This window comes from Dromaius novaehollandiae, chromosome 2, assembly GCF_036370855.1.
Source record: "Dromaius novaehollandiae isolate bDroNov1 chromosome 2, bDroNov1.hap1, whole genome shotgun sequence".
Lineage (NCBI taxonomy): Eukaryota > Metazoa > Chordata > Aves > Casuariiformes > Dromaiidae > Dromaius > Dromaius novaehollandiae.
Genome location: NC_088099.1, coordinates 130,946,645 through 130,974,597, shown reverse-complemented (window position 1 = coordinate 130,974,597; position 27,953 = coordinate 130,946,645). Strand labels below are relative to the sequence as shown.

The 27,953-nt window shown below is 41.3% G+C and overlaps 1 protein-coding gene across 1 annotated transcript; it reads left to right on the top strand.

Moving 5' to 3' along the window:
• The first annotated feature begins 116 nt into the window (after window positions 1-116).
• VXN (vexin) lies at window positions 117-27,953 on the top strand. Its single transcript, XM_026115149.2, has 7 exons — window positions 117-4,347; window positions 6,541-6,802; window positions 11,390-11,445; window positions 18,079-18,241; window positions 21,807-21,868; window positions 23,573-23,661; window positions 24,766-27,953. Exons 2-7 carry the CDS (start codon window positions 6,736-6,738, stop codon window positions 24,950-24,952), a joined length of 624 nt encoding a protein of 207 aa, XP_025970934.2. The 5' UTR covers window positions 117-4,347; window positions 6,541-6,735; the 3' UTR covers window positions 24,953-27,953.

Genomic DNA, 27,953 nt, shown 5'->3' with positions numbered 1-27,953 from the left:
TCTTCTGACCTTTTCACTTTAAGAAAGATTAATGGTCATTTGGATTAGAACTTCCTGCCTGATCAGGGGTCTGAATGCCTTGGGGATTCGGACAGACAAAGAAAGCTTTTTCGCTTCAAGGTCACCAGCCCAGACCTTTGGTGTATCTCTACTGGCCATTAGATGGCTGCTCAGTAGTTTCTGTGCATGAGTTAGTCATCATAATCTATTTCCCAGTGGACAAGTCTCAGCCCTATGAAAGCTGTCGTTACATGCTTATCTGAGCAGCGAGGAAGAGGAAGCAACATGAACAGAACCTGAGTTCCTTTTGTCCTGCCCTGGTACAGCAACAGAGCCTCTCAAACCCTGGCTTCAGTGGATCAGTCCTTCTCTCAGGTCATCTTTCTAAGCCATGAGGGGTCGAAGCAATGGCAAGGAGCCGTGTTAGCGCTGCATGCATTCTGCAGGCGAGTGGTGACGCTCCTGCGTTCCCTTCTGCAGGGCTTCAGCTCCCACTCCTACAGGACATGTTCAGACACACGCCCAGGGACAGGACATGCATTTCTGGCATGTGGGTCCTCTTTTCTCTCTGCCTTTTCTCCCTGTGTGTTATTGAGAGGTGTGACCTGTGTTACATGCATGGGTTTTGGAAGGAAAGGTCAGAGGAACAGTGTTGCTTTGGGAATAGCGAGTGCTGTGTGCAAAGCAGCTTTGACATCTTGCAAAAACATGTTCCACAGCCTTAATGTAGCCATCTCTCAAGGTTAGTTTCTGGCGTGGTCAGTCTGATACACTTCATACCTACTATTTTCTTATTTAAAATTGAAGTCCTACCCTTGAGGTGTGGTTAAATTAGGACTACACGGTTGGTAAAATTGAGCACAGAGCTTAGGGACAGATTTGCATTGTAAAGTAACCATTTGTGACTTCTTATGTCACAAATTATAGTGTCACCAACTGTAAAGCACAATTCAGGGCCCTCCCCGAGAGAGCTGAGCTAAAATGACCGACTCACTGAGCACAGGCTATGGAGGCCAGCTGATGTTAAAGGTCTAAGTGCGTACTTCACTGGAGCTATCACATTTGCATAGCGAACAAAGCTTGTTAAAAAAAATGACTTGTGTGCAGACATATCCATGCAGTCACTTACAGCTGAGACAGCGAGCTTGACTATATAGCGTGGTTACGCACTCGAGAGTATACAAAGTTAAAAGAAATAGCTAGGAGCTAGGCATCCATCTCTTTTCTATTGACTAAGTTGGGAGGATATAGAAATGTGGGACTTTAGGGGAACTTATGAGAAGAGAATATTCGTTTTGCAAAACGTTATAAAAATCTAGTGGATGTAGAGTCTAAAAGTATGTAATTATTAAGGAAAATGTGTGATGTCTAATGTAAAGTCCCATTAATTCTTTACTGTTCTCTGTTAGTTTTCCTGTATCCTAGGCTGACCTCTCTACAGCATGTCGCATGTAGTGGACTGAGCAACTGAACAGATTACAATCAGAATTAATAAAGATGAGTGGTTTAAGTTTAAAGGCTAATAGGACAGAGGAAGATGCCAAGTAAAGATCATCAGTTCTGTGAAAATTAAAAAACTTGGGGTCTGGGTGACTTGAAAAGGACTGACATGTATGTAGCTTATGAGATTGGAAATCCTCCCATATGTATTCAAGGCATTAATTCCTGATGTTATCTGAGGTGATCTACTTTAATCAGATTCCAAGAAACAAGCCAGGTACTTAAAGCAGAAGATCTTTGACACCTGTGCTGGCAGTGTCAGTAGAGAGGCCAAAGACTAAATCAGCAGGGAGACCAGATAACTCATTTCATCTCTCTAAAACCCTTTTTAGGATAATTGGCATCAGAGGGATTCCCCCAGTTTCCCCTTCCAGATCATAGCTCTATGGTCACTTAATGTACCTGTCACACAAAGCTACCTCAAAAGTCTCACATTTCAAAGATTTGGCAAATCTGTATTAATGCTTCCACTCTGTCCTAAAACCTTCTTTGTCATAAAGAAGGTCATAGTGTCCTATGCTATCTTGCTGCCCCACAATAAGTTAAATCTGGGTCAAAATGGGACTCTTAAATTGAATCCTGCTTCTGTGCCCTTAATGCAGCTTTTCATATTTCCTATTCCCATTTTCTAAGTTTCTAGCATTGTGGTATCTGAGTGCCAATCTTTAATGTTGTTTCTTGTTTTAAATTTAATCTCATTTTCACACAGAACTTAAACCAAAGAAGGAAATACGATTTGATATCCTCCAAAGACCTTGATCCCACAAAGCACGTTGTTGCACATGGCAGAAACAGCATGGCGGCTGCATAAGGGCACACTAGGTACAAGTAAGGTGACAGTTCATGTTGCATCACTCTTTGGACTTTTCCATGCGAGGAGTCCTAGGTAGTTTGTGCCTGATTATCCAAGGAGTGGATTCTCCTCCGTATGGTGTGAGATGCAGTATGCAGTTGAAGCAAAAGAGCTACCGCTGCACAAATCCAGGAATTATATGACAAGCTTTAATTAATGTGACTGTTTGTCCAAAAACGGTTTACTTCATATCAAAACGTTGACGTAAATGTACAACTTGATGTTGTGCTTAAAAAGCACAACCATACGCTGTGCTCCTTAAAACAAGTCATTGCGTGGACTTATTTAAGCCTGTTTTACAGCCTAGGACCATATTTGTGAATGTCTTAATTATCTATACATAACTTTTTTAAGATGAGCCGACCAGGCTTTTCTCCTTAGGATCCTGCAATATCTTTCTGTAACTACTGGGGGGTAGGGGAGTGTGCTTTCAGCTTGGATTCTGGTTCTGGCTAGTATTTCCTTTTCTGATTATCAGAGAAGCGTGTGCCTTTTTAAACTGCAGAGCATTTACATTCATCTTTTCTCATCTCCTATTGCAAATGTAAAGTTTGGATTTTTTTTTAAATGCTCAATCTTCTTATTCCCACTTGCGTAAAATCTGCCATTCCAGCTTCCAGCCAGATGCAAATGAAAATGTTATTTTTTGTCAACTTTTCAATTATTCACAGGCCTTTCAGCTGTGCAGTGCTCAGCTCAATTTTGAGCCACTTTTGTAAACTGCCATAAGAGTGAGGTGAAGTTGTTGATAGCATATCCATCTCATCATCTTTTCCTCTTCAGAGGAAGAACAGACTATGACAAACTCACTGTGTATTTTACACTTGCTGTTGGTTCTACTTTTAATCATTGTCAGTTGCATTTCTGTCACCCTAAAATTAACCAAAGCTATTTTCTTTCCACAAAAAAAACTTGAATTGCATCATGTAGAAGTGTTTTAGAGATTAAAAGTTAACAACACGCATGTGTAGTTTTAGCCCAGCTTATTTTTAAATGGCTAACTGTGCATACATTTGAGTTCACAATCCTATTCCAAAAATACCTGTGATTTATCCTTATCATATTGCCCAGCTAACAGTAAGAAATAGGCTCAAGTGGCTCCATACAGATTAGATTCACCTCTTACACAACAGGTTATAAGATGCAGTGAGACCCATGAGACCTGACTTGCAAAGAGCTCCGTCCTCTGCAGGCTAGGGAATCCCTTGGCAATATTGTATATGCTGAAGATAAAGGGATACTTCCCGCTGACTTCACTAGAAGAATAGCTTGTTAGAAAGGCATTAGTATGTTTACAAAGTCCAATGTAAATAAGGTTTCGAGGCTCCTCATACTTATCTTAAATCAATTAAAGTTTTAATTCTTTTTTGTAACTATAATTAAGATCTGGGTTTATTTGATTCCTTGTAAATTTAGCAGCTATGGTATATTGAACAGGGCAAGCATCTATATTTGTTTCTTCAAATGTATCTGAACAGACCCAGTCCATGGGAGAAGCTCCCTTGCTAGCCCAGTGTGACATACTGGTGAATCCTGGGTCATCATAGGGTTTTCTGCCATGTCAGCTAGATTCACTGATCCTTATGCTGTTTTCACCAGTAATGTTTTTACCTCGGCTTCAGCATACCTTTCTTCCTATTATCACCTCTCCCTCCTTTCTGCTCATGTTCCCAAAATCAAATACTTTCCCTGTTCCAGGTCAGCTCAAAGTGAACAGAGTTCTGAGGCTTTTTTTCTCCTCCCCACAACATAGAAGGAAATTACGGAATCTGTCACAGGATATTGCAGAGGCCATAAATATAAACGGCTTTGAAAAGATAGCTCCATCCCTGACTAGTAAACATGATGGACACAACATGTGAGCAGACCCTCAACTGATTACAAAAAGTTAGGAAGATATACTGGAGAAAGAAAGGATATTCCTAAAAACGTCCAGTTTCTTATATCATCCTCTAAGCATCCACCATTGGACACTGTTGAAAATGGTATACAAGGTGAGATGGAAGTTTTGTCAGACTCCTGTGTGTCTGTTATTCTCCTCTTCCGTGTGTCTGTTATTCTCCTCTTCCTCCTCACTTATTCTCTCTCATTTTCAATCACCAAGTTCTTCCACCAGCAAATATTATTGTTGTTGTTTACTGACAGTATTGGAAGTGCAGGTATTTGACAGACAAGAGATATATCACAGCCCACAAGGAGGAACCTCTACCACTTGGATTTGAAACGTCAGCTTGGGAGTCTTTGGTCAAAGACATACCCTAATGTGAAAACTTATTGGGGTCTTCTTATGGCTGTAGCAGCACCACTTGAAATAAATTAATAACTTAATAATTGTATTTAGCAGTGAGGGAAAATTAGAGCCTACTTTCTAGATATGATTTAATTTGGAGGAAAAAAAAGATTCATAGAACCAATATTCAGGTTTGGTTTCCTCCTCCCACCTTGTTCAAAGCTTACCTGTTCAAAACCTAACTTACAAAGCAGTGAATACCAGCTGGTAACCAGATTTTTGCTCTGAAATCTCACTTTTGTTTCCACGTCCATGCCTCCCCTCAATATGATGAAACAACAAATATTTGTTTTAATGTTAAACCACAGCTATGATTTAAAAATGTCTCAAAGTCATAGTTCTAACTAGGAAAACAATGACTGAGACCCAAAAATACTACTTCTCACAGAACTCTGAATATCCATTGGTGAAATAAAGGGTGAGTTAGATTTGTTACAGCTTTTTTTTTTTTTTTTTTTGGTCAACGATTCAGTGTTGCTCTTCATTATTTTTTTATCCTTTTTAAAACTTTAAATTCTCCCTGCATAACCGCCTCTGCTGTATTCACTGCTGAGTGGACGGTGCACTGATCTTTTTATTGGTGGGTAATGGATTTGGTTTGATTGCTTGACAAAAGAACAATAGAAGGATAAACAATTCCATTTGAGCCCATGAAACTCCCCATCTGTTGAGTATGTGCGTGTTCAGATGGAGCTGGGCAGAGACAGATGAACAAGGCAGCCAATCCTGATGTTAATGACATCAGTCATACAAGCAGAACATGTGGTACAATAAATCAAAAACTAATTGAACTTTTGCTTGATTATATTGCTGTCCCACTGCCCGTTTTAAACACTGCACTGTTTCCTGGAACAATGTCCCCCCTATAGATTTGCTTCCCTTGGACAGCAGGAGGCTGCCCTGGGCAGTAACAAATGATACCAGGTTCTCTTCATTCATTTTCTTCTGAAACAGTGACACCTTCCAAAGAACCAAAATGCTTCCAGGCTGAGGATGTGTATTTGGTCAATATTTATTTTCTCAAAGAAAAACCTTTTATTAGTATGACAGTGGCAGACCATGTTTCCTAGCACTTTCCATCTGGGACTGTTAGTGGTCTTCTATAGAAGACAGAGCTAATTTTTGTTTTAATTACACATGCACACTAGTAATGAAGGCTATTCAATGGAATAATATAATTTAATATCTTGAATAACTTGAAAGTATTTCTGCTACATCAATTGCTGGAGTGCACAAGCCAAAATTTGCAAACTGAACTGCTGTCCATGGCAGCAATAAGTCATCAGAACTTGAGGGGGCTAATTTTCATAGGTATGGAAAAGAAACAGTTTTTGAAAGGTGCATGAAGGAATGAACTTGAAACCTTTGGAAAGGAGACCCTTTCTTGAAATGCATAAATATGGAATTGGACCCAAGATCCATCAAATTATGTAGAAATCCATGTATGATTGAGACATCTACCATCTCCTTGGAACCATTAAAGTGTAGTGGGCATATAGACCTATATATGTCTGCCTGACACACCATTCTTTAGACATCTGCATTGAAATTGTACGTTACAGTGCCCAGAATTTAGGTACTAATTTATGAACTTAAAAGGTGAAGAACCAAATACTTTTCTTAATACACCTGTGACCAGCTCTTCATTATATGGGAGGAGCAGCTTTTCATTATAAATGTATTAAAGTACACAAAGCATTAAACCAACTCATTTGAAAAATCCTTGCAGTACTTCTGTAAGCTTGTATTTGCCCACACATCAGCTGCACAGAACAGACTTTAATTGTTAGTCATATATGTAGAGGACTAGTAACTAGTAAAAAGGAGACGTAAAATAAAATGCTGCTATCTGAGTAGAGGCTTAAGTAACAGCTAAATTAAATCTTTGCATTAATAGTATTCGTACAAAGGCAGATGGGAGCAGAAAATGTTGCAATGAAGAATATGGAATGAGATGAGATCACGGCATCAGTCTGTCCTTTGTAGATCTGGACAATGATCACAGAGCCAGATTGGATTAGTGAAACCTATTTACCAGAAGTTCAGAGCAGTTGCATGAAGCTGAAAGGCAGTCAGTGGAGAGAGGTGGAAAATGCATCAGATTTACAGCTGCAGCGATGAAAATTTAGAAGTTTTCACCACGGTGATTTCATCCAAATGTGAGTACATGACAACTAGAATAACAGATGCGGTGTTGTCTTTTAGGTGGAATGTTTTATCATTAGAAAAATCTCTGAAGTGATACGCTGGTCTGTTTGTTCTGCTGTGCTGTGCTTGCAGTTCAGTGCTCTCTGCTTGTTTCTGGAGCTAATCCTTGCAGGTGCTTAGACATTGTAGCTGTGTAAAATCTTTGCACAGGCAAAACTGGGAGATCTGGAATCAGCGCTCATATACCTATGAGGTAATTGCTAAAGTGACAGCTTGCAACTGTATGGCTATTCTATGCAATAGAAAAGAAAATGAAGTTCTGTGAGCAGTTAGCAGCTCAGATGAACTGGGTGAACTGCCTGAATGTTGAATTTAAGTACGCTGGCTCAATAAGTGGAACATTTCCAAAGCCATGCCCTCAGAATGAATGCATGATTAACATTAATTGCTTGTAATGAAGAGTAAGAACCGGACAAAGCCCAGTCTGCATGCGTTTGATTGAACAAATTGGTTTAAACTCAATAGCTGCATATTTCAGCAACAAGAAGAAAGCAGGTAAAATCATGGAAAACAAATTGTGGGGCTAGATCAGATCTTTACTTGGAAGCTGCAAGCATGAGCACTCAGCTGCTTAATTTCAGAATATAAGTGGAAATGACAGAGTGGACCATCCCTGTAATTGTTTTGTTGCCTGAAATCTGGATTGTACGTACAAACATCCTTTCACAGGCAAATCCAGAAACATCATCTGCAAGAATCCATTCTTCCCTTCCTGCTCCCACCCCCTGCAGAAAATCATGTTTGCAGGGTTTTCCCTGCAGTTCCTGTGTTTTCATTGCTGCCCTTGTGTTCTTCTGCAAGTGGGTCACTTATGTCTAGCTCCATGATTCACTCTTCTTTCAATGGCTATTCAAGTAACTGCATGTTTGCTGGTGCTGTGACTTCCCTTTCATGCCATTCCTTTCTTCAGCCCATGTAAGCCATTTGCCACTTAAACTGGCAGATGACAGGCAGTGATTTGGCCTGTGGATCATACATACCCTGAAAGTAGGCATACTTACTACTGTTAGGTACATTTATGTGTTGTTCATTGTGGTACCAGCATGACAGTGTTCCCTTCTACAAGGAACGTATATAAACTGCGCTCCTCACACTGTATAGTAAAATACATGAAATGCCAGAGAGACATGAAGATGATTCCTTGTATCATTAAACTTTTCTGCACTTGGGTTTAATTAGTGTTTTGCTTGTGAGCAGTTAATGAGTTTACTCCTCATACTCTGAAATTCCAGAAGTAATGGTGGTTGCAGCAGCTTCAAAAGAAGTTACAACATATTCATAGAAAAAAAACACCTTCATGTGGTCTGGTTTTCATCCTGCACTCAGCATGATTTAAAATATAAAGCTTCCTGTGCAGGAGAAGGCTGTCGAGATCCTTGAGGATATCATCCTGTTCAAAACAGAGCATAATCAAGCTGACAGTTAAGCACACTCTCAAACTGCATGCACACAGATAACTTGTTTGTGATGGGTTAAGTGTGTAGCACCCAGTACTTCAATGGGTCATTAGCAAGGAACTTGGACAAGATATATCACCTCTTGTGTTACCGTTCTATTTAAGCATAGGCAAGGCATAGGGCAAAACTTTGTTCCTATCTATTGGGGTCCAACTGCTCAGGACGTAAATTCTCACTATGGTATCTGAAATGGTGGCCTGATTTTCAGTGATATTTGCAGGTATTCAACATCTCTGAAAATCAGGCCACTTATTTAAGTATCTTAAATTGGAGTCTAGGGTCTGGATCCACAAAAAGATTTGAATGGTGGATGGAAACCTTACTCTAAAGCTGAGAGCCTCAAAACAGCAAGCTAGTTGCTGGCAGCACCACAGTTCCCAGTTTGCCTACATTTCCCCCACTAAAATTGTCAAAATGTCTGAATTTCCACTATTGAATTTGCACAGTCATCTGCCTCATCACACTGACAGCAGCCTTTTATGTTTCACACCAAGTTCTCTGTGGCTGTCCCCCCTGCCTGCTCCTCTTGCAGGACCAGCTGGGCCAACATCAAGGCCACAGTACCGCCAGACATGGTGAGCAAACCTAACAGCTCCCTGCCACTGAAAGGAACGGTCCACTGGGAGTACATGGGGTGGGACCCCCCCTTGCTGGCAGGGAGCAGACAGGACAGCTGGAATCTGCAGTGCTATTCCTGTGCCCCCTCTGCAGATTGACCTGAGGTGTTCAGGGTTGAAAGTGTTAAAAACATCAGCCTGTCCCATTGTTCCCGTTTATATACTAAGCTCAGTCATAAACATTCTTCTCTGCAAAGTCCTGTCCTGAAAGGAAAACTCTGAGTAAGAGCAATAAGGATATTAATAGTAGATAACCAGGCAACTTCCATGCTAGTACAGGAAGAAATCACAATTGCTGATATTATACTGTGTAGCTAGGAACAGCTTTTAGACCAACACAACCTCCCTAGAACACCATATTGTGAGGCAAAGTGACTTTGGTCCCACTGCTAGCTCTACTTGTGCCACAGCCCTAGAAAGCCAGGCTAGCTGTTATTCCTGACACCAAAGAAGCTGGGGTATGGTGCAGCAGCTCCCAGGAAGGTGAGGAGACCACAACTCATCCCCATGACCCCTCAGGCAGCAGGAGCAGCAAGCCTGTCCTTTAAGACTTACCCTTGTCATCTCAAGGCAGGAATTTAATTTTGCTACAATAATGAGAAGCTTTGAGGGAACTCCATCTGCTTCCATATCTTCAAAAGTCTTTACAAACAGTAATGCATAACAGGAATGAGTGCTGGAGCTCCTGTGTTATCCCAAAAACATAAAGGAAAGCTTATCGGGAAAGTAAAAATCACCTGTTACTCTGTAACAAACCTTCTTGACTCTTCAAGGCCTTTTGAGGCTTTGAAGTTGAGCCTGAATAGTAGCCCTCCATTCACGTGCTTTTCTCTCAAGGTCAGCATTGACTATTGTTTTTAAACCTGCGTCTGAATTTTGCTGGCCTATTTCTGTAACTGGCCACTAAATCCTGCAGGCATGACTTCTATATCCTGAATACAGGGAAGGGTACTAATTTTAAAGTGCAATGGGTAAGATACAATCAGAGTTTTTCAGCCCAGTTTCAAGTCAAACTGAAACAAAACTATTTAAACAATCTTCACTTTGTCCAAGAAAGCCCATTCACTTCAGTGTGAGTGGAGTGTCTGATCTGATCACAAACTTTGCTTGTGATTCTGGTGCCTTATGCAGCTAGTGGCTAATGATTCTGTTTTGCTTATGATTGTGGTATCCTAATGGGTTTAGAAATAAAATTGAAAGCAAACTCAAAGTAAAATGTCTCATCAAGTTAAAGAACTAAATGAGTCATTTTGAGGATTGAAAAAAAAAAAAAAGATTAGACTTACTGCAAATGTTTTGCTTTGGACATAATGCAGTAAACCTGAAATGACTTTACCGGGCAGTCTGAGCTTCCTGAAAAAGTCTGTATCTAGATGAAAGGATAGGCCTCTTTAAAGCTAATGCATATGCTCGTCATGTTTGAAGCTGGATGGAGAGAGAGGTTAATTTCTTTCTGAAACGAAAGAGCTGTTGGCCTGAACACTGGCAAGTAAGAGGACTGATCAAAAACTCCTGAACAAAAAAAAGAAGATTCTTCCTGGAAGCCTGTGGCAGAAATGCAGAAACTTTGGGATGGCTGTTGCCTTATATCTATAGATGTGCCTATTGTATAGCTAGAAAACAGTCTCTGAGATGACATTAAGAGAAAGGACTTTCTTCTGGGGTGAGTGCTTCAGCTGAAATCCTCCTTAAACCTTTCCTTCCCCCCCATCTCCCTCCCAGCCCCCCGGACATTCTCATGGAGGCCTTTTAGAGGCATATTTAACTTAATGTCAGTGCTGTAGCACAGCCATGGCATCTCAAAGTAATGAAAAGTAGCTTAAAATACCGAAATGAGGTTGGTTTTTTTTTTAATAATGGCACAGTTATCATTTATTTTATTGAACATCAGCTCTCATGAGGCCCTCACCTTTTCTGTATACCCACACAGGCACAGAGCGTATCGGGGGGGAGGGGGTTAACAGAAGAGCTGACACACTCGCATTCCGGCACAGGGCCTCGAGACAAGTGTTGAATATCAGGAACCTCCTGACAAAATTAGGACAGTTGGCAATTCTGGTCTGCCTGAGCTGCCAGCTGTGCCTGCTGGCAGCCCGCACTGTGTCTTGCCCTCCGTGGTGCTCTAGCACAGTGGGAAATGCAGCTTATCCACCTCTCTTTCTGGGACTGTGGCACTCGCTTCCTTCACACGTACACCATACTGGTGAGTTTACCCACATTTGTGTAGCCAGGCTCTCTCCTGAAGCATGCTTTCCTCCAGCCGGGCTGGAAAGCCCACCTCAGCAGCCCAAATGGGTGTCTGCTTATGGTCTCCTATCTCACACCCAGCGGAGGATTGCCAGTTTCCACTGCAAACCAGCAAAATCCTAACCAGCATTTTCTGTGGGCACCACTATTGAAGCTGTTATTTGGGCCCATCTGCCTCAACTGCACCCTGATCTTGTTTCTGTTGTTCTTTCCGCAGCATGTAGTCCTGCCCGAAGAAGAGCCAAAACTCCACAACACATCCTAACAAAGAGTGTAAGAAAAATCTCCCTTCCTCTCCTGCTGTCTCTTTTTTTAATTCTAGTTGGCTAAATTTATTCTTAAAAATGCCATGGTTAAATAGGAAGCAGATCTTTCAGGGCTGGGGCAACAGAGCGTAACTGTCTGATGCAGGGAGTGGAAAGGGGAGTTTCTGGAAAGTTACAGATATTTAGCAGAAGGGTTTTGAAACTCTTCTAAAAATGCTGTCTTTCTGTGCAGCACTAGTCAAATAAACAGCTTATCAGCACAGGTCATCTGAGGGATTCACAGACATGATTCATATTCATAAAGCACGAATAATAGTGCCAGAGGGGCAAGTGGGACGGAAAAGCAATACCTCTGTATATACAATACTGTGTTAATCGACGAGCCAGTATCACATTCTCTGGGGAATTTGGGAGAAAGGTATAAAGCAGTGGACTGTAACCTCATCTCAAAAAGATGGCTCTGAGACAAGATGCTGCTTGTCCCTGGATCCCAGTGATGCTTGCCTGTCCTTTCTGCAGGACTCGCCCTGGTACAGCAGCACTGAGGGCAGCAGCCAGAGCTTTACCAGGTCCCCACAAGAAAGGTGCTCCCCCAAATTCAATAATCCAAGCTCCCGAAGAGAGGCAGTCCTGACTCTATTTTCTACTCTACCTACCCTTCACAAATGTAGAGAAAAACTAAGAACTGAGCCTTCAATAAGTTGTTTGATATTTTTAATCCTGAAGGAGAGATGTTCTCTGAAGAACAGCTAGTCCCCTCATTTGCTCTCCTGCAGTTAGGCCTGTGTTTCATACATAAATCTGCTCTCTTTACTCCTAGTCTGCAACACCACAGCATTCACCAACCATCTAAATGTGCTGCATGGGAATATATGAGAGCGGAGGGAGAGTAGCATCACGCCCTTGCAAAAGTGCAAGCTGCTTTTCATGGCCCTTGCTCAAAGGAGCCCAGCTAAACAGGACAGCGTCAACTTGCAGCTGAATGTGGTCCTTCCCTCTTCATACAACCTTGCCCTGCCCATCATCTGGCACAGTGCTCTCTCCTGCATCAGGAAGAGAAATAGTTACAAGTTTCCCATAGCACTGTGCTACACAATCTCATCATTTTTTCTCCTTCCCCATTTTCTTAGCTATATGAGTAACTCTCACTTGTTGCAGTTCTTTTCAGTAAGTCTGTAAATATTTTTGCACCTGATTCTATCTTCTGAATGTTATTAAATAAATAATAATAATACAAGCAACAATAATAGAACTCTGAGAAAATGTTTTTCCAATTTTAGACATTTCAACCCATTAGTCTGGGTTTGAGTTTTCTTGTCTTCAGGGCCAATTTTCCCTCCTTAAACCCATTTGTCCCATTCACAACACCTTTCATGACCCTTTTATCGCAATGCTCTCTTGTAGGAAAGGAATGACAGCCTCTCTTTCTGTAGTGCATGCTAAAGCACTTTTTGTAAGCTTTTAGACTCTTCTGTCAAAGTAGTTTCACTACAGACTTGTCACTTCTCTAGCATTCACTTTATTGGAATGTTTTGCTCCGTGGTCTTCCCATTTCCCACTTGCTGTATTCCCCTTCCCAGGGGAAGTTTTGTAGCAACACTACACTTATGTAGGCCTAAGAAAATAAGAGAAGAAAGTCCCTGTCTTTTCACTGTATTTTTATAGGATTTTTCTTCCTTTGGGGCTTTCCTAACCTCAATTAAACCTGTCCTTTGATTGGCCCTTATTCACGATGCAGACAGCATCATATTAGCGTGGGAGTGCCAGGCATAAGGAATAGTCTGCAGAGCCAGCTAAGAAAACAAGGAAGGCTTTCAAACCAAAGCAATCTGCTCAGTCAGCTCTCAGAATTGTGCATTTCCCTCTTTCAGTGTGATGCAGCTGCTTATAGCTAATGCGAAATCATTCAAATAAATTGCATGTGCTGGAACATATATGCCTCTGAGGAAGTTGTGATTGCCAATTTCTAGACCCACACAATAGTAGCAGAATGATTATTTATTTTTCACTTTTACTTCTGCACCTGCTGTTGGTGCTGTAGAAATGCCTCAGCTAACATGAGATCTTCTGCTCTGGTGATTGCAGTGGATGCACCACTTTAATCCGAGACTAGGGCAAAAATAGCAAGCAACATGGACATCCGCCAGATTTTTTTCGTAGCAGAAACTCTCAAGCCGTGTAGCATTAAGTGATTTAACACTGAAAGGACTGACCTTGTGAGGTAACTTCCATCACATTCAAGACTCCATCCCAGAAGCACAATCATAACAGTGGAAGGGTGAAAGAAAGGGGGAAACACTTTCTTTTTTAAATTAAGTATTTCTTCAGTATGCTTATTTGCAGTTCCTATTGCCATATTAAGAGCTATTTCTAGAGATAGCACATACTTTCCTTCTCTTCCTATGTTCTCCCATCCCCCGGATCCTTTCACTGGAACTCTAAAAAGAGTCTCAACACCAATACCTAACTATTTAGAAGAAAAATGGCAAATGCTAGTGTGTATGTTAGTGCTGCCACATTAAGAATCAGATAAATATTAGGTCATCAAGAAGAGCTTAGCTCTAAAAATGTCATTTCCTCCATTAACAACACTCACTTGTTCAGCCACTAAGCTTCAAAGTTTTATCCAAAGCTAGATGTTTAATTGTGACCTTTTTTGGTTGTTTCTTTGATAGTGGGATTTTGGTTCCAAGAGCACTGTCTGAGTTGTTGGGATAGCCTCTATGCTGTTCTACAGCATTCCTGCGTCCTCTGTGTTCCCCATTTAACATTGCTCTCTGGCTGATTTCAGTAATGTGTGCCAGGCCTCAGTGCTCTCACATGCACGGTGAAGTCCACAAAAAAGATGCTTTGCTGAGCTCTGAATTCAGAATCTGCACCCTGCAAACAGAAAGAGCCAGCCAAGGGACTTACAGGTTTTAAAAATAGTAATTATCTAGAGAGCAGCTTAGTAATTCTGCTTAGTTTGGATGACTCTGCCATTCACACGGATTTAAATTTTCTGTTACATTTAGAAAAGAAAAGTGACTTCAAGCTGATCTTTACCCTAGGTGCCCTAAAGAAATGTCAGCTCTGGTTTAGATCAACGCTGTGCTACAACAGGTTTAGTTCCCTGACCTAGAAAAGTCTTTACGTATTACAGTAATGGGTCAGGCAGCCAAAGTCACAGTGAAATCTTTCATTAGGAGATAAGAAACTCAGAAAATGTACTTATGCCAAATGCAGCAAATGTTGGCTGAGGATGTGCTATAGAGTTTGTGTTGTTGTGTCTAACTGTAACGGAAAATGGCAATGTAACCTATTTATATAGGTCCTTTTGCTCGAAGGCCTTTTGGCACTACTGATATTAAATGTAAACAAGAAATCTTAAAAACATAAATGATGTAGCTAAGTAATTCCTGCTATTAATGGAGTTAAAAAGCCTGCTTCCTTCCCCCCACCAATTTTTTTTTTTAATTTAAATGAAATTTATGCTTAGTAATGCATAGGCAGATTGTGAAGTTTCAAGTCAATGGTGGTTTACACTGATAAAATAAGCCACTTTCAAGATTAGAGATTACTACAGCCAGCATCATACTTACCTAAACTGTTCTTTCCAAGACCAAATAAAAGAAGGGAACTCAGGTTCTTTACCTCTGAGTAGGAGAAGGCTGCAGACATTTTCTGTCACGCACCAAAGAGAACTGGGTATGAACAAGAGCACTAGACACATTTTCAAAGCTTGTGAGAAAAGCTGGGCTTTGTAGCATACCTTGAAAGCTGGAAGAGCTCAGTTCAAGCGAGGCAAACTCCAAGGCAGAGGGGCTGCCACAGAAGACCCCTGACAGCCGCAGCCTCACCTCGTTCGTAATGAAGGAGGGTGTCTCCGCTGACGTCGCTGTGGTGATGTAGGGTAGTCCCTCTGGCAACCAGCTTCCACGGTTTGGGTGGTCAGGGCAAGGCACTGGGCTGCCCATCCGCGCCAGGGCACAGGAGGCTGCAGCACGCGAGGAGCTGCTGCAGAGGGTTGGGGAGGTCCTGGAACCAGTCCAGTGGCAGCTGGGAGAGAGCCAGCATGAACTGTTTAAGCAGCAACAGGAGGCCTCCCACCACCGGCATCCTCTGGCATCATGCTTGTTTCTGAATTATCTGAGTGATGCTGAGGCTTGGCTCTCTTCCTGCGGTGCCAAATTCTTGGTCGGCAGAGCTAGGCCCCAGTCACTAGCATTCCTTAGCACATGCATATCTTCAAGGACAGTAGTAATCCCTTTGACTTTAACTTAACACTAGACATGTTCTTAAGTAGCTTATGGAACAGGGACTGTGTTAGGCTGTGTGCCAAAAATCCACCAAACTAAAAGAAAGCCCCTCTTACGTCTTGGATTAGACTGTGCTTGTCTCACCAGCCCTTACCACTAGTATTTTTGCCTGCTGTTGGGTCTCAGAAGTCAGTTTCTGCTCCTTGAACTGCTGGTCAGCAGGAACTATATAGTCTTCTCCAGACTTCTGAGGGTACGTGGAATCAAAAAAGTAAAAAGTGATCTGGTTTGAGTTTTTCTTTTTTTCTTGTTTTGGGAAATATCTATTTGCATATGTTGTTTATAAATTGTGTAAAATTTTATGTACACATATTAATGGTAAACTGAATTCAAACATCTTTAAAGAAGATGAATAACTTTGTGTGAAGGCACATGCTTGAATGCTGTCTTGCTTTTATCTTGAATGCATTTTAGAAGCAGAAAGCATATCAGTAGATGAAGTAAGGCTTTTTCTGTGCCAATACCAGCCTAGTTGGTTGCTGATTTCTGATCTCAGCCATGAGATAAAATATCTGCATTTACATATTAACAGGTACATGGCAACTATCAGTCATCAGTAAGATGCAAGTAACTGCTTTTCACTTGTTCTTCCAACATAATATGACACAAAATACATGGTGCAGCCAACATTTATTTTTACTATTAATCAGTATTTTGAGTTTACATATTGCAATAACCAGAGTATGTATAGCTAAGCTTATCTATATCATTTGCAAAATATTTCTTTTACAAGTTAGCAAAGGGAGCACAAGTACATTAAATGACAGGTTAACAACAGGTATACCCCAAGAAGGCTATTCCTAGACAAGCTATACTAACATTAAAGTAAATTTGGTTGTATTCATTTGAAAAGTATCTTCTTACTTCCAGTCACTGTGCCTCCAGCCACTGAAAAGTCACTGGGAAAAAAAAAAAAAAAAGGAAAGTTGCCTTATTTTGGGCACCTTATTAATTGCTGGCCAGCATCGAGTCTTACTGGGAGGATGCTGATGGCCACTGTTTTGAGTCCATGGGCCTTGACCTTGCTTAGCTAAGATACAGTTCACAGCAGAAATCCAGACCTCTGTCAGCCAGCTGCATCCCATTCACCATCCCTGTGTTGTGGCTATCTTTTGACTGGAAAATATGCGTGGAGTTTCAAGGCAAGGAACTTACTGCCAGCCAAGTTTGCCCTTCCGTTCCACGGTTCTGTCTTTATAATGCTCTTCTTTATATTGCTTGAATTGATTTTTGCGGGCAAAAGGCCGTATTTAATAAAGAGTCTTCTAAATTTTAGGCATCCTGAAATACACACATTATGCTAGAGGCCTACAGAACATTTATTGCCAGAGTATTGCAGAGAATAAATGACAGTGTAAAACTAACAGGAAACAGTCTCAAAAGTTGCCATATGTCTTAGGTTCCTTACTGGTTTGGATCTTTGGCCTGTTTAACTTGTATTCTCTTTCTTAGTATGACAGCAGCAGGTCTTCGGGGAAGAATTTAGGAAACGAAGTATGAATGCACTTTCCCCCTTCTGTCAGGACTTTAATCTTCATGATCCAAGTGCTTCCGCACCATTCTGGATGATAGTCACCAGCGGACCTATCTGCTTTGAGCCTAGCCAATTATTTTAAACTCACATTACTTCTGGCCTGCAGAGTTACCTGTGGCACTGAGTGACATGGTTTAGTTGTGATCAGTGTCGAAAAGTACTTTATTCTGTTTCCACTTGTTTTCAGAAACTCCATTCAAGACACGTAGGGCCAGATGTTCAAATAAACAGCTCCCAGTGAGTTTGTGGGAGCTAATTTTTGTGAAAATTGATATCTAGAAGCATAATTCTCCACCATCTTGTATTCAGTATAATCATTTGCCAGGTGTAAAATGTAAACAAGTCCAAGACACAGGAGAGTCCTGGTGAAATAGCATTTTTTCATTCACATTGCACAAGTGTAACTGACTGCCGAAGACATGATGTCATAAGAAATTAAATTTAAGCTGTCTCAGAGTGGGTATCCAAAATCAGTAGATTTGTAAAGGACCACATTTCAGCTTCTTGAAGAAAATATAAAAAGGTACAACTATGTAGCTGGGTCCCAGAGAAAATATATTTGATTTTTCCAGTACTTTTATCTCATAGACAGAGTCAGGAGCAAAACAAAAGCAAATCCCACAAATCTCACAATCCCCACCCAAATTACAGTATCTCCTTCAAATGACAGTAAAGCAGTAGCAAGATCAAGTGCTATGCTATTTCCAACAGAGGCTGCTCCAGGGCGACTTGACGGATGGCATCGTGCCTACATACAGCCCACTCCAAGGCCAAGTGTAATGGGATGGTTTTTGCCTCTTTCCTGTAGGTGATAGCAGTAGCTGACTGCCGGCCCCACAGGACAGACAAGCCACAGCCCCACCATGGCGATCTCCTCCAGGTGCTGTACAGAGATGACGAGGCGCAAGGCTTGAGCTGCCTGCAGAGCAGGCAGCAGGCACCCTGCCCTGCCAAGTGCACTGCCAAGCACAGTAAGTCCTCAGATAGGGCGTTATTGCTCAGCCTTCTCCATCTCAGTTGTTTCAGGATGTTTTTAGGCATTGCAGTCCTCCAGTTTGCATTGAAACAGACATTTTGTTATGTATCTAAAAGATTCTTCCTTGCTTAAAATGTCCAGTGATAATAATGAGATAATGATCATGGCATTGCATAGCTCTGCTCACTGGAAAAGAGAGCTAATAAAGCAGAGCTTGCTTTCTTCAGTCATAAACTTTCCCTTTCCAAAAGTTGACAATGTTGTACAGATGGAGATGATAAATTGCTTATTACTGAGTTTCCCTGAGTCATCTCATTACATAAGATCTGTGTTCAGTTGCTTAGAATTTTGCCAGAACATAACTAGTTGGGATGAACTTTTAGATTCTGGATGTTAGCCTCAGATCTGATTGTGTTTTTTTAACCAAAACTAGATCAGTATATTTTTGAGAACACATCAAGGAAAAATAGAATTTGCCAATGCATAAATAAGCAAATGAATAAACATAACTCGACTGGTCACTTAGTTCCTTCAAATTCGATGCCTTACACTTGAAGGGAAGAAGCTGGAGCAGGGCCATGAAATTTGGCAAGGGATGGATTTTCTTTTTTATCAAAAATACATCTTTTGCTATGCCTGTGAAAAACCACCCAGATACAACTAAGTTCTAAGCCTTTGAAAAAATTCCATTTGGCATGTGCTTGGCAGAGACAGGGGAAGTTTAGCTGTTAAGAGTTGTTAAATGTGTCAAACAGATTCTGTCATGAATGAGCATGTTCTTCACACCACCAAGCTGCAATGGCATTGCACATAAGCCATCTGATTTGAACACACACCATACAGGAGCAGAGCCTGGGCAATGAGGAAGGAGCATACTGAGCCTGGGACCATAAGGAAAGAGCTAAAACTGGGATGAGAGCCAAGACATGGCTGAACAAAGAGCCAAATGGCTTAGGGGCTGAAGAGAGGAACAGAGAAGGGGTGGCTGTGACTGGCTGCGGGGTAGTGGCAGCAGAGCCATCAGGGGAGAAAGGAGGGACTTGTTTCCCCCGTATAACTGCTTATTTCCCAGAACGTTGTGAAGCTCTTCTTTTAAATGTTTGTGCAGATGATGACCACAGCGATCACCAATACAGAAAAGCCCATGAAAAAATTAATGGTCCTGTCCTCAGAGGAGGGTTTACTAGTGGAGAAACTAAGTATAGGGCTATGTATTGAACAACAAAAACAAGAAAAAAAGGTTGAATAGCTACCCTCTGAGTGAACACCATCCATATGGTGTATTGAATGAAGCAGAATGTCTGTGGAAAAATAGTTTGTGGTCACAATTAGAGACTGAATCATGATGCCTAGATCCCTGGGGCTGAAATAACCCTGCTCCAGTTCTGGTGTTTCATAACTTTTGAGTGCCTGACTTTACAAATTTAGTATTTTAAGGGGAGAAGAGTAGAAGTGTTTATAATACAAAGAATGAGGTGTAATGAAAGAGCCCAGAAAGGTTACTCCAGCTGTTTCTTCACCAGAAGGGAAGCCAGTGTAATCTGATACAAAATGAGGAATATACATTTGTCACAGGATATACATGATCTATTCTCATTCATCTCTGTGCTGATGTGAGCTCTACATAAATTTCATCCTTAAAAGACATCCTTGAACTTCCTCACTGGAAACAAGTCCGTCTGTAGTGTTTTCCATGCCTCCTTCATAGACGAGCCTTGTTGAATATTAAGACTTCAGATTTAATACAAGCACAACTTGAAATCTGGGTAATAGTGTTAACATTTAAACTTCAAAAGGAAGTGAAAAATACACAGACAAGAGCAAAGATGAGAGCTTCCACAAGCTTATTGCTGGCATTAGAAACCCAATAGAAATATCAGTACTCAGTATCAGTATCAGGCACAAGGACAGTCAATCCCAGCATGCAGGAAGGCAAGTAAGTATAGTAGAAGGCCAGCATGGACAAGCAAGAAATTCCTGACCGAGCTCAAACACAAGAGTGGTGTTTTGCTGCATAGGGTGGATAGATGAACTGAAAAATGTACTTACTCTTCAGTTTTAACTAGGGAACAAGTATTCTGCTTTCTCATCTTGGAGACATGGGGCAAGTCAGAATAAATGATGTGGAGTAACTCCCATCTCATGCTTGGACATCCATAGCATCCTCTGGAAGTGGAATTCACAACACAATCAGCCACCGCTGTCCTGATGAGTACTTATAAACCTGAAGCTGTGAGGACTTACTTGTGCTTAAATATTTTGCTGCAAAATTGCCAGAACATTTTTTATATCTAATAAGAAGAGGGACATGCTGAAGGGAAGAATCATAGAAAATAAGAGCAACAAGAATAAATAAAAATGTGGACATTTGCTCAAGCCTTCATGCTCAGAGCCACCTGCTAAATACTGTTAGTACCTAATATACAAGATGAGAGGGAGTAATTGAACTAAACTTTGACGTAAGAGATGCAGTTAGGTATCTAATGGAATCACTGGGCTGGGGTGGGAAGAGAAAGGCTAATGAAGATATTTATCATTGTCAAATATTTTCCCTGAATTGAGCAGACAGTTCTGACTACTAACTCATGCTGGAGACAGTACTATAAACAGCATCTCTGCTATTTCTGGTGTTTCCCACCATTATTTACACTCCATAGGCAGCTGTAGTTCTGAACATATCCTTTCTCATATCTCGATGAATGCTGGTATTTCTGCAGATCCTTGCTATTCACTTACTTGAATACCATTTTAAAAACAGGTGAAAACTGAAAATGGCCAGGAACAGAAAAAAACTTGAAAAGAGATCCACATTCCCACAGCCGAATGGTAGAATTTGGCTGCATGAGAAAAAAATCTGGAAACCCTCATTCAGTTATTTCCTTGGCACGATTAGCAGGAATGTCAGCAAGCATTTAATCATGAATATGATAAGTTAACAGAGTACTCACCTGCGGTTGACAGCTAACCTGCAGGTTTGAGGACAGCAGAGAAAGGCGCCATTCAGCCATGGGCAGACAGAAAGGTTAAAATCCCTCCCTTTGATGGGATGGATGTAGCACACATTGCTCTCCAGTTAAGAATGACTCCTCTAGTCAATCCAGAAAAGAGAATGACCCCTCCCCTCCTAGACAGGACAGCCCTGGCAGTGGGACTCCAAGGCACATGAAAACTGTGTTACCCAACCTCTGCTGCGGAGAAGCAGATGTGCCTGCTCTTTTTATATACATACATAAGTGTTAGCAGTGGGTAAAGGCTCCCGCATTTGGCCTGCTTAGGACAGTTCACCTTATCATTTTAAAAGTCTAGGTCTGATTTCAAGCAGTCAAGTTGATTTTTCCAGAAATACTTAAGCAATTCCAAAATCACTTTTTTTGACATCACAATAGATGGTCACAATGAAGAAAGCATTTGCATTTTTGGCTATAATAAAATCTAGTGGGACTATAATCTGAATCTTATCTTTTTTCATATCTTGGCTTAAATGCATGAAAGGATACTTTTAATTCAAGCTGTACCAGTGGAATAGTTACCAATAATGCCATGTTTCTTATGCTTTGCAGTGGGAATTTCTGAACAAGAGTCATCTAAGTCCTGCAATCCCCAGTCAGATAGAAAATCTTCAGTAAGTAAATACAGTAAGACCAACTACCACCGTCTGATGCATTTTAAATCCTAGAACCTGTTAATGTGTTCCACATTAACAGTCTGTCTGTCTGTAGCAGTACTTTGAGAATTTCTCAGTCTTCTTTAAGTCTTTGAGACATGATGTATGCCAAAGAATCCTTAGTTGGGAGCCACTGACTGGCATAGGACTGCTGCCCCTCAGGGAACAGAGGCAGCGTTGTAGGATGGAAACAGCCACACTCCCTTTCTGGATCCTCAGCCATTTGCATGGAAAGGCCTGTGCAAGACTTGGCAGGACTTAAGCTCGTGTTTCTCAGAGAATTTCACAAATTAGGAAAAAATATCTTTCTGAAACAGAACAAACAAAATAATTCATATTTTCTAGCACGTCATCTTGAAAAAACAATCATCTCAGATCAATGAAAATGTCAATAAAGTGTTAATAAGGAAATCATCATACAAAAATTAAAATTTCATTTCGTAATGGACACACAAAAATGTTCTGGCTAAGGAAGACAGCTTTATTAAAATGTTTTCCTTTCTTCCTGTTTTTCTTATAAAAAACAATTTTCAAAGTCATTACATTTTATAAAAACTTGATTTTCAAACCGAAAATAGCCCTTTGAAAAGTTTCTGACTGAAACCAGACTTTGCTATAGAATCTGTATGGCTTCAGATGCTCTTTTAGATGGCTACAATATACTAGCTAGCTGGGCTATGCTCAAGAAAAACAACTGTGCAATATTGAAGGATGGTTAAAATGAGCAGTATTAAGTGTAATTAAGCTACTCTCACCTACTTACAGTTAAGCTGGTTAATCTTCAAGGCATATTTGCAAAAGCAGTTTCAAGCATCTTTAACTCTTATTTCTTGGGTACCTAAAAGTATCCAGTCTCATATTAATCCCATGGGACATAAGGAAGTTGAATCAAGAACAGTTGAGTTGCCATGTATTAGTGAAAATAATATGCACAAATTTTTCAGGATCCCCAGTAAAATCAGTAATGGTGGTTATCACCTGAAATGACCAGGTTTTGTCACAATTTTTACCCTTTTTTCTAGTTTCAGGTAACCCACACCTTAGGTACCATCAAAACTCTTGCAGGGATACCCTTGCAAGCTTCAGTGGTCTGCTCATGAGAAAAAGCAACTCAGTTCCAAGGGGAAATGTATGATCAAATCAAGAGAACAAGAGAGAAGTCAGAACAACTTGATGATTAGGCACTTTTGTGGGAACATGACAGAACTGAGGTTTAAACCTGGGCCTCCCACACCACAGAGAAGCACCCCACAGAGTAGGAAGACATTTAAAAATGGTTAAGAAATTGTGATGGCTGGGAAAGCTACTTCCCATCAAGCTGTAGAAGTGAGTTATGAAGAACTGCCAGAGGCAGGCTACACACTCAGTTTGTACAAAAGTCTCATTTCCCTGGGAAGCCAGGCTGAAAAAGAAGGTCTGCAAACTTCCCACCTTAATTCAAGGGAGTAATTCTTATTCATGTAAACATTTTATTGAACTCAGTGAGACTTCACAGTAGCAAACAGTATTTGTGTGGTTAAGAGCTCAGCAATCTCTTGGCCTGCTTTTTCATACAAAGAGATTTACAGTATTCATTCATTTTCCTAAAGCAACCTCTTTCCTCAGATTAACCTCAGGTTCCAATTCATCATTATTTCTTAATGATATGCTTTTTCCCTCCAGCAATTTCCAGCATCAGCGGTTACCCATATCACAGTGAGACAGACAGCTGTCACAGAATCACCCACAGATGACAGCACTTTTACAGAAGAGTAAGTCCCTTCCTATTCCTCCAGCCAGCTCTAATGAAACTGTGCTCGGGGCGCTGTCTGTCAGGAAAAGAAACAGGTGACCTCAATTGTAGGTCATCATCTCACCAGAAACAAAAAGAATTCCTCAACTGAGTATTTCCTCTGAATCAGAGTTATAGAACTTCAGTGAAGAAATATTGCTTGTTTCCCAAAAGGGGGGGAGGATATGGCTAAAAAATATATTAATTATATCATTAACTATGGCTGTTTATACAGATGCCCTGCTTTCCATTATAATTCTGTTATACCACTAGGAAAAAAGTGTCTAAATCCAAATTTAAATATTTTCCCCAAGAGTAGTCTATAATATTTGCTCTAAAGCAGTTTAGAAAATGTAATTAAATATTTTTAAAACAAAAAGAACTACTTTGTCTCTAAAGTGTAATTAAGAATGAGTTTGACCATAGTATAAATTCACCTCCATAAATCTAAAATTAACTCCAAAATGAATCTGGGTGATATCTGAGATGACTCCATTGCTACTTTTTGCAAATATACCTTTGCAAATGGGCTGCACTTAGTTTTTCAGTGGCTGGTCATCATAAACAGTGTCCTTGCATACCCAAAGACATAAACCTCCATGCTGGTGTAAATCAGCATAGCTCCCCTCAAACAGTTGGAGCTCACACTACTTAAGCTCTGGTACATCATCCGGGCTACAGAGATTTCACAGTCTTAAAGGGCTTTGTTGGAACAGCTGAGCTTTTCTCTCATACCATGTGGCTCTCTGTCTGGTAGTAAACACTACACGGGACATGTTTAGTCATGGGCTCTGATTACATCCCAGACTCTCATCTGAGCATTCACTCTGATGGCAAGGGAACGAGGGGCACGAGGCAGAGCTGGGGCAGTGGCGACTCACCAGCATCCGCCCTCCTGCTTGCCAGGCTGAGCATCCAGCACAGACCCTGCTCACTCCTGACTTGTTGGTCCTAGGAAGAGGCCAGGTACAAACATACCTTTGCAAAGGGGCTGCACTCAGTTTTTCAGTGGCTGGTTATCACAAACATGGAAGGAGGAACACAGAGATAAATGCTTTATGTCCTTCTGTGCTTTATTTGCTAGCCATAGACAACGCTTGAGGAAGACCACAGAATATGACCTGACTCTACCACCAGGAGCAGAAGCTTCTTTACCTCTGACAGGAGGCAAACTGTGTGGGACACCCAGCCTCCTGCGGAAGATGTTGATGAAGCACAAGAAGAAGTCAGAGTATCTGGGAGCAACAAACAGTGCCTTTGAGGCAGACTGATAAGTCTCAGCATCACTTGGAAAGACAGAAATTCATTCAGCCAGAACAAGATGCTTTAGGATCAATGAGGAACCAACACAACACAGTTCATCCAGGGAAATGATATCATTTTTATTACTTGATGCCATTATCCCAGAGAGATAGGAGAAAAGATAACTAAGGTTAAAAAAAAACAGTGACTATGATATGACTCACTAGCCTTTCTTTGTTGTGACATGCTAGAATCCCAAATATTCCAATAGATTTATGTCTTGACTCAGCAATGCCGAAACTTGCTGACACATTCACCATTTTACATGTCCTGTCTTAGTCAGCTCAGACTCAAAATAAGAAAAACCTACCAAGAAGTTTGTGACAGATCAATTATAGAGTGCCATTAAATCTCAGGAGGTTGTTCATTCTGTACCACTGTTTGTCCTTTCCCCCTTCCCCATATCCTTTCCTCTGAAGTGTGAGTTAAAAACGGCATCTTATGATATGCTTGGTTGACTGACATATGCTAAACATCCTTTTTTCTTCAGTTTTGATGTTTCAAGACAGGCGTGAACAGATGCAAAATTTTTAAAAGAATGGGTGAGTCAGAACCCAGCAAGTTTGCAAATACACATTTACCAGATTTTGCTATGTGACAGATGATTGGTGTTTTAAAATGTCCTGCCAGATCAAACTGTATGAGCAATGGAGTAACTCAGGAGATACTTTCTTCCATAGACCCTGCTTATATGTTAACTAATAGCCAGCAACTTACTATCTAGCTGTGTGGTAGAGTATTTCACCAAGTGCACAAGGTGCTAGGAGGAGAGAGGAAATAAATAAATGGTGTAGGTGTGAGATGGTTATATATAGAAGACCTGAGCTTACCAGCTGGGGATTTGCTGAAAAAAAATGGCTAATTCTTTTTTCCAACTTAGAAATTGTTGATCGTGGTCCCTTTGTTTTCTCTGACAAAAGAAAGTTACACAAAATATTTCAGCAGTGTTAGAGGCAATGTTTTATTATAATATGTGCCTCATAAGTGCTCTCCTAGTTATTATAAAATAATTCATTTTGTCTAAATACAGAACCTTAAGTATAAAATTGGGTGAAATGTAGCTCTGTAGCTCATAGTAATAACGATCTCTTTAATCAAACTGCTAGAGCTCTAAAACCTTAATGAAAAAATACATGTCATACTCAGAGATAGAAATGGAAGAAAGAAGCTCCAATATGAAAATGGCTTGCCTGCAGCCAGAATAGTAAATTGTACTGAGATACTATCTCCTACAGTGCCACAGTACCAACATGATGAGGATGCACAGTGTCAAATGGTCCAAATTGCACTACTGCAATAAGCAGCATTAATTGAAGTTACAGTTTCTTCCCCTCTTACAAGAATTTCTTGGGTAGTTTGTACATTTGGGGTAATTTCTGCTGACTTCATCCACTGCCTGTGTTAAGACCTTCAACCTGGACTTAGAAAAAAATATATTCCAAGTTTCTCTTACAGAGCAAGATTGAGGAAGCCTCAGATTACACAGCTGTAGATGTGGCCAGTTATCCACAGATAACATCTCCAGCACACAAGACATGATCAGATAACTCCTTGATGAGGATCAGTCAGCACTACAAAGCAAGATGCTTGTAGGCTCATCTACATTTGTTAAAGCAAAATATACTTGGTTGGTGGGATTTTGTTTGTTTTTAGATCCCTAAATGATTATCAAGAAACGTGATTCTAAACTACAGGGTAGCTGTTTAGTTTCCTCATCTACCAACAACAGAAAAGGAGGGAGCTCTCTCTGTCTCTTCTATGAATTAAAGTTGCTTCATGCAGCACATTGGCCAGGGAGGACAGAGCTCTTATATTCCAGTTACTGGTGTCAGGGGCCACCAGCTGAAGGCACCAGCGTGCAGCCTGTTCAAGAGCGAAGGCTGCTGAAGCAACCAGGTCTGTTAGCTTGAGAACTGAGCGGAGGGAGCAGCACACAGTGGAAGGAGCAGCACACGTAAGAGCTCACTGCTCAGCTGCCTGAAGAACTGTGGCACATGGGACGTGACAGTAGCTGGTGGGGGCCGGTGTCCAGCTAGCCGTATGGAGCCAGGATCCCCAGCGATTCTAAGGAGAGCGGTGAATGACGTCAGGCTGGATGTGCTGGAGAAGAAGATGGAAGTGCTCGGTTTAAAAACATACCAAGACTTTTCATATTGCCCAAGCCAATTCCAGTCTCTCAACCCAGAATCTATCAAGGAGGAATGATGAACTAAACCTTCATAAAATCTCAGGTTCAGGTATATGTCAGTTCTTCAGTCACAAGCTTCTCCTTTTAGGAGGTGCTGAATAACTCTCACAAACTGGGGAAAAACCGCAGCTAGAAATCACACAGCCTCCGGTGCAGCCTCTCCACTCCTCCTTACTAGAAGTCCTTCTCTGGCCCAACAGCAAGACAGACACTCAGCCCAGAGGGATAATTTCCCCTCCTGCTTTTCGTTCTTCTGCCTGAGGAAGGAGACGCATGCATCTCCTCATGCGCCACACGCAGCAGCCCACAGTCTAGCACTGGAAGGAACCGGCTGCTGACACAGTGGGAAGAAAAGGCAGCGGCAGCCCAGCACTAATGCTGCATCTCCAGCCACGGCACAAGAGTGCAATTCGGCTGCCTGCTGAAGGCAGCCCACCTGAACAGCACCCAAACAGTTTTTCCACAGAGGTTCACCCCACCTTTAAATCCGAGCCTGACACACTGCCCCCGGTGCCCAAACACAACGTAATCGCCCGAGTGACATAACCCTGCCGACGTCAGGTCTTCTGCAAGGAGGGAATGAAATTGGAGCAATTCCCAAGTCTTTCCTGAAATGCCTTTTACAAGTGCCACCAGTGGTACTGTCCCTCCCAGCACATAGAAATCCTGCCAGGAACCTTGGCCCAGTAGACACACAGATACATACTATTTTTATGCATATGGGTAATCCCACTAAATTCGTTAGGACTCCTCTCTTGTGTAGCAACAGCTATGCTCAAGGA

What these genes read in the sequence shown, in the direction of transcription:
- VXN (XM_026115149.2), top strand. Translation starts at nt 6,736, where the DNA reads ATGCATCAGATTTACAGCTGCAGCGATGAAAATTTAGAAGTTTTCACC. An exon ending in CACGGTGATTTCATCCAAAT is followed by an intron (nt 6,803 to 11,389) that starts GTGAGTACATGA and finishes TTCTTTCCGCAG; the next exon opens with CATGTAGTCCTGCCCGAAGA. An exon ending in AACACATCCTAACAAAGAGT is followed by an intron (nt 11,446 to 18,078) that starts GTAAGAAAAATC and finishes TCTTTCCTGTAG; the next exon opens with GTGATAGCAGTAGCTGACTG.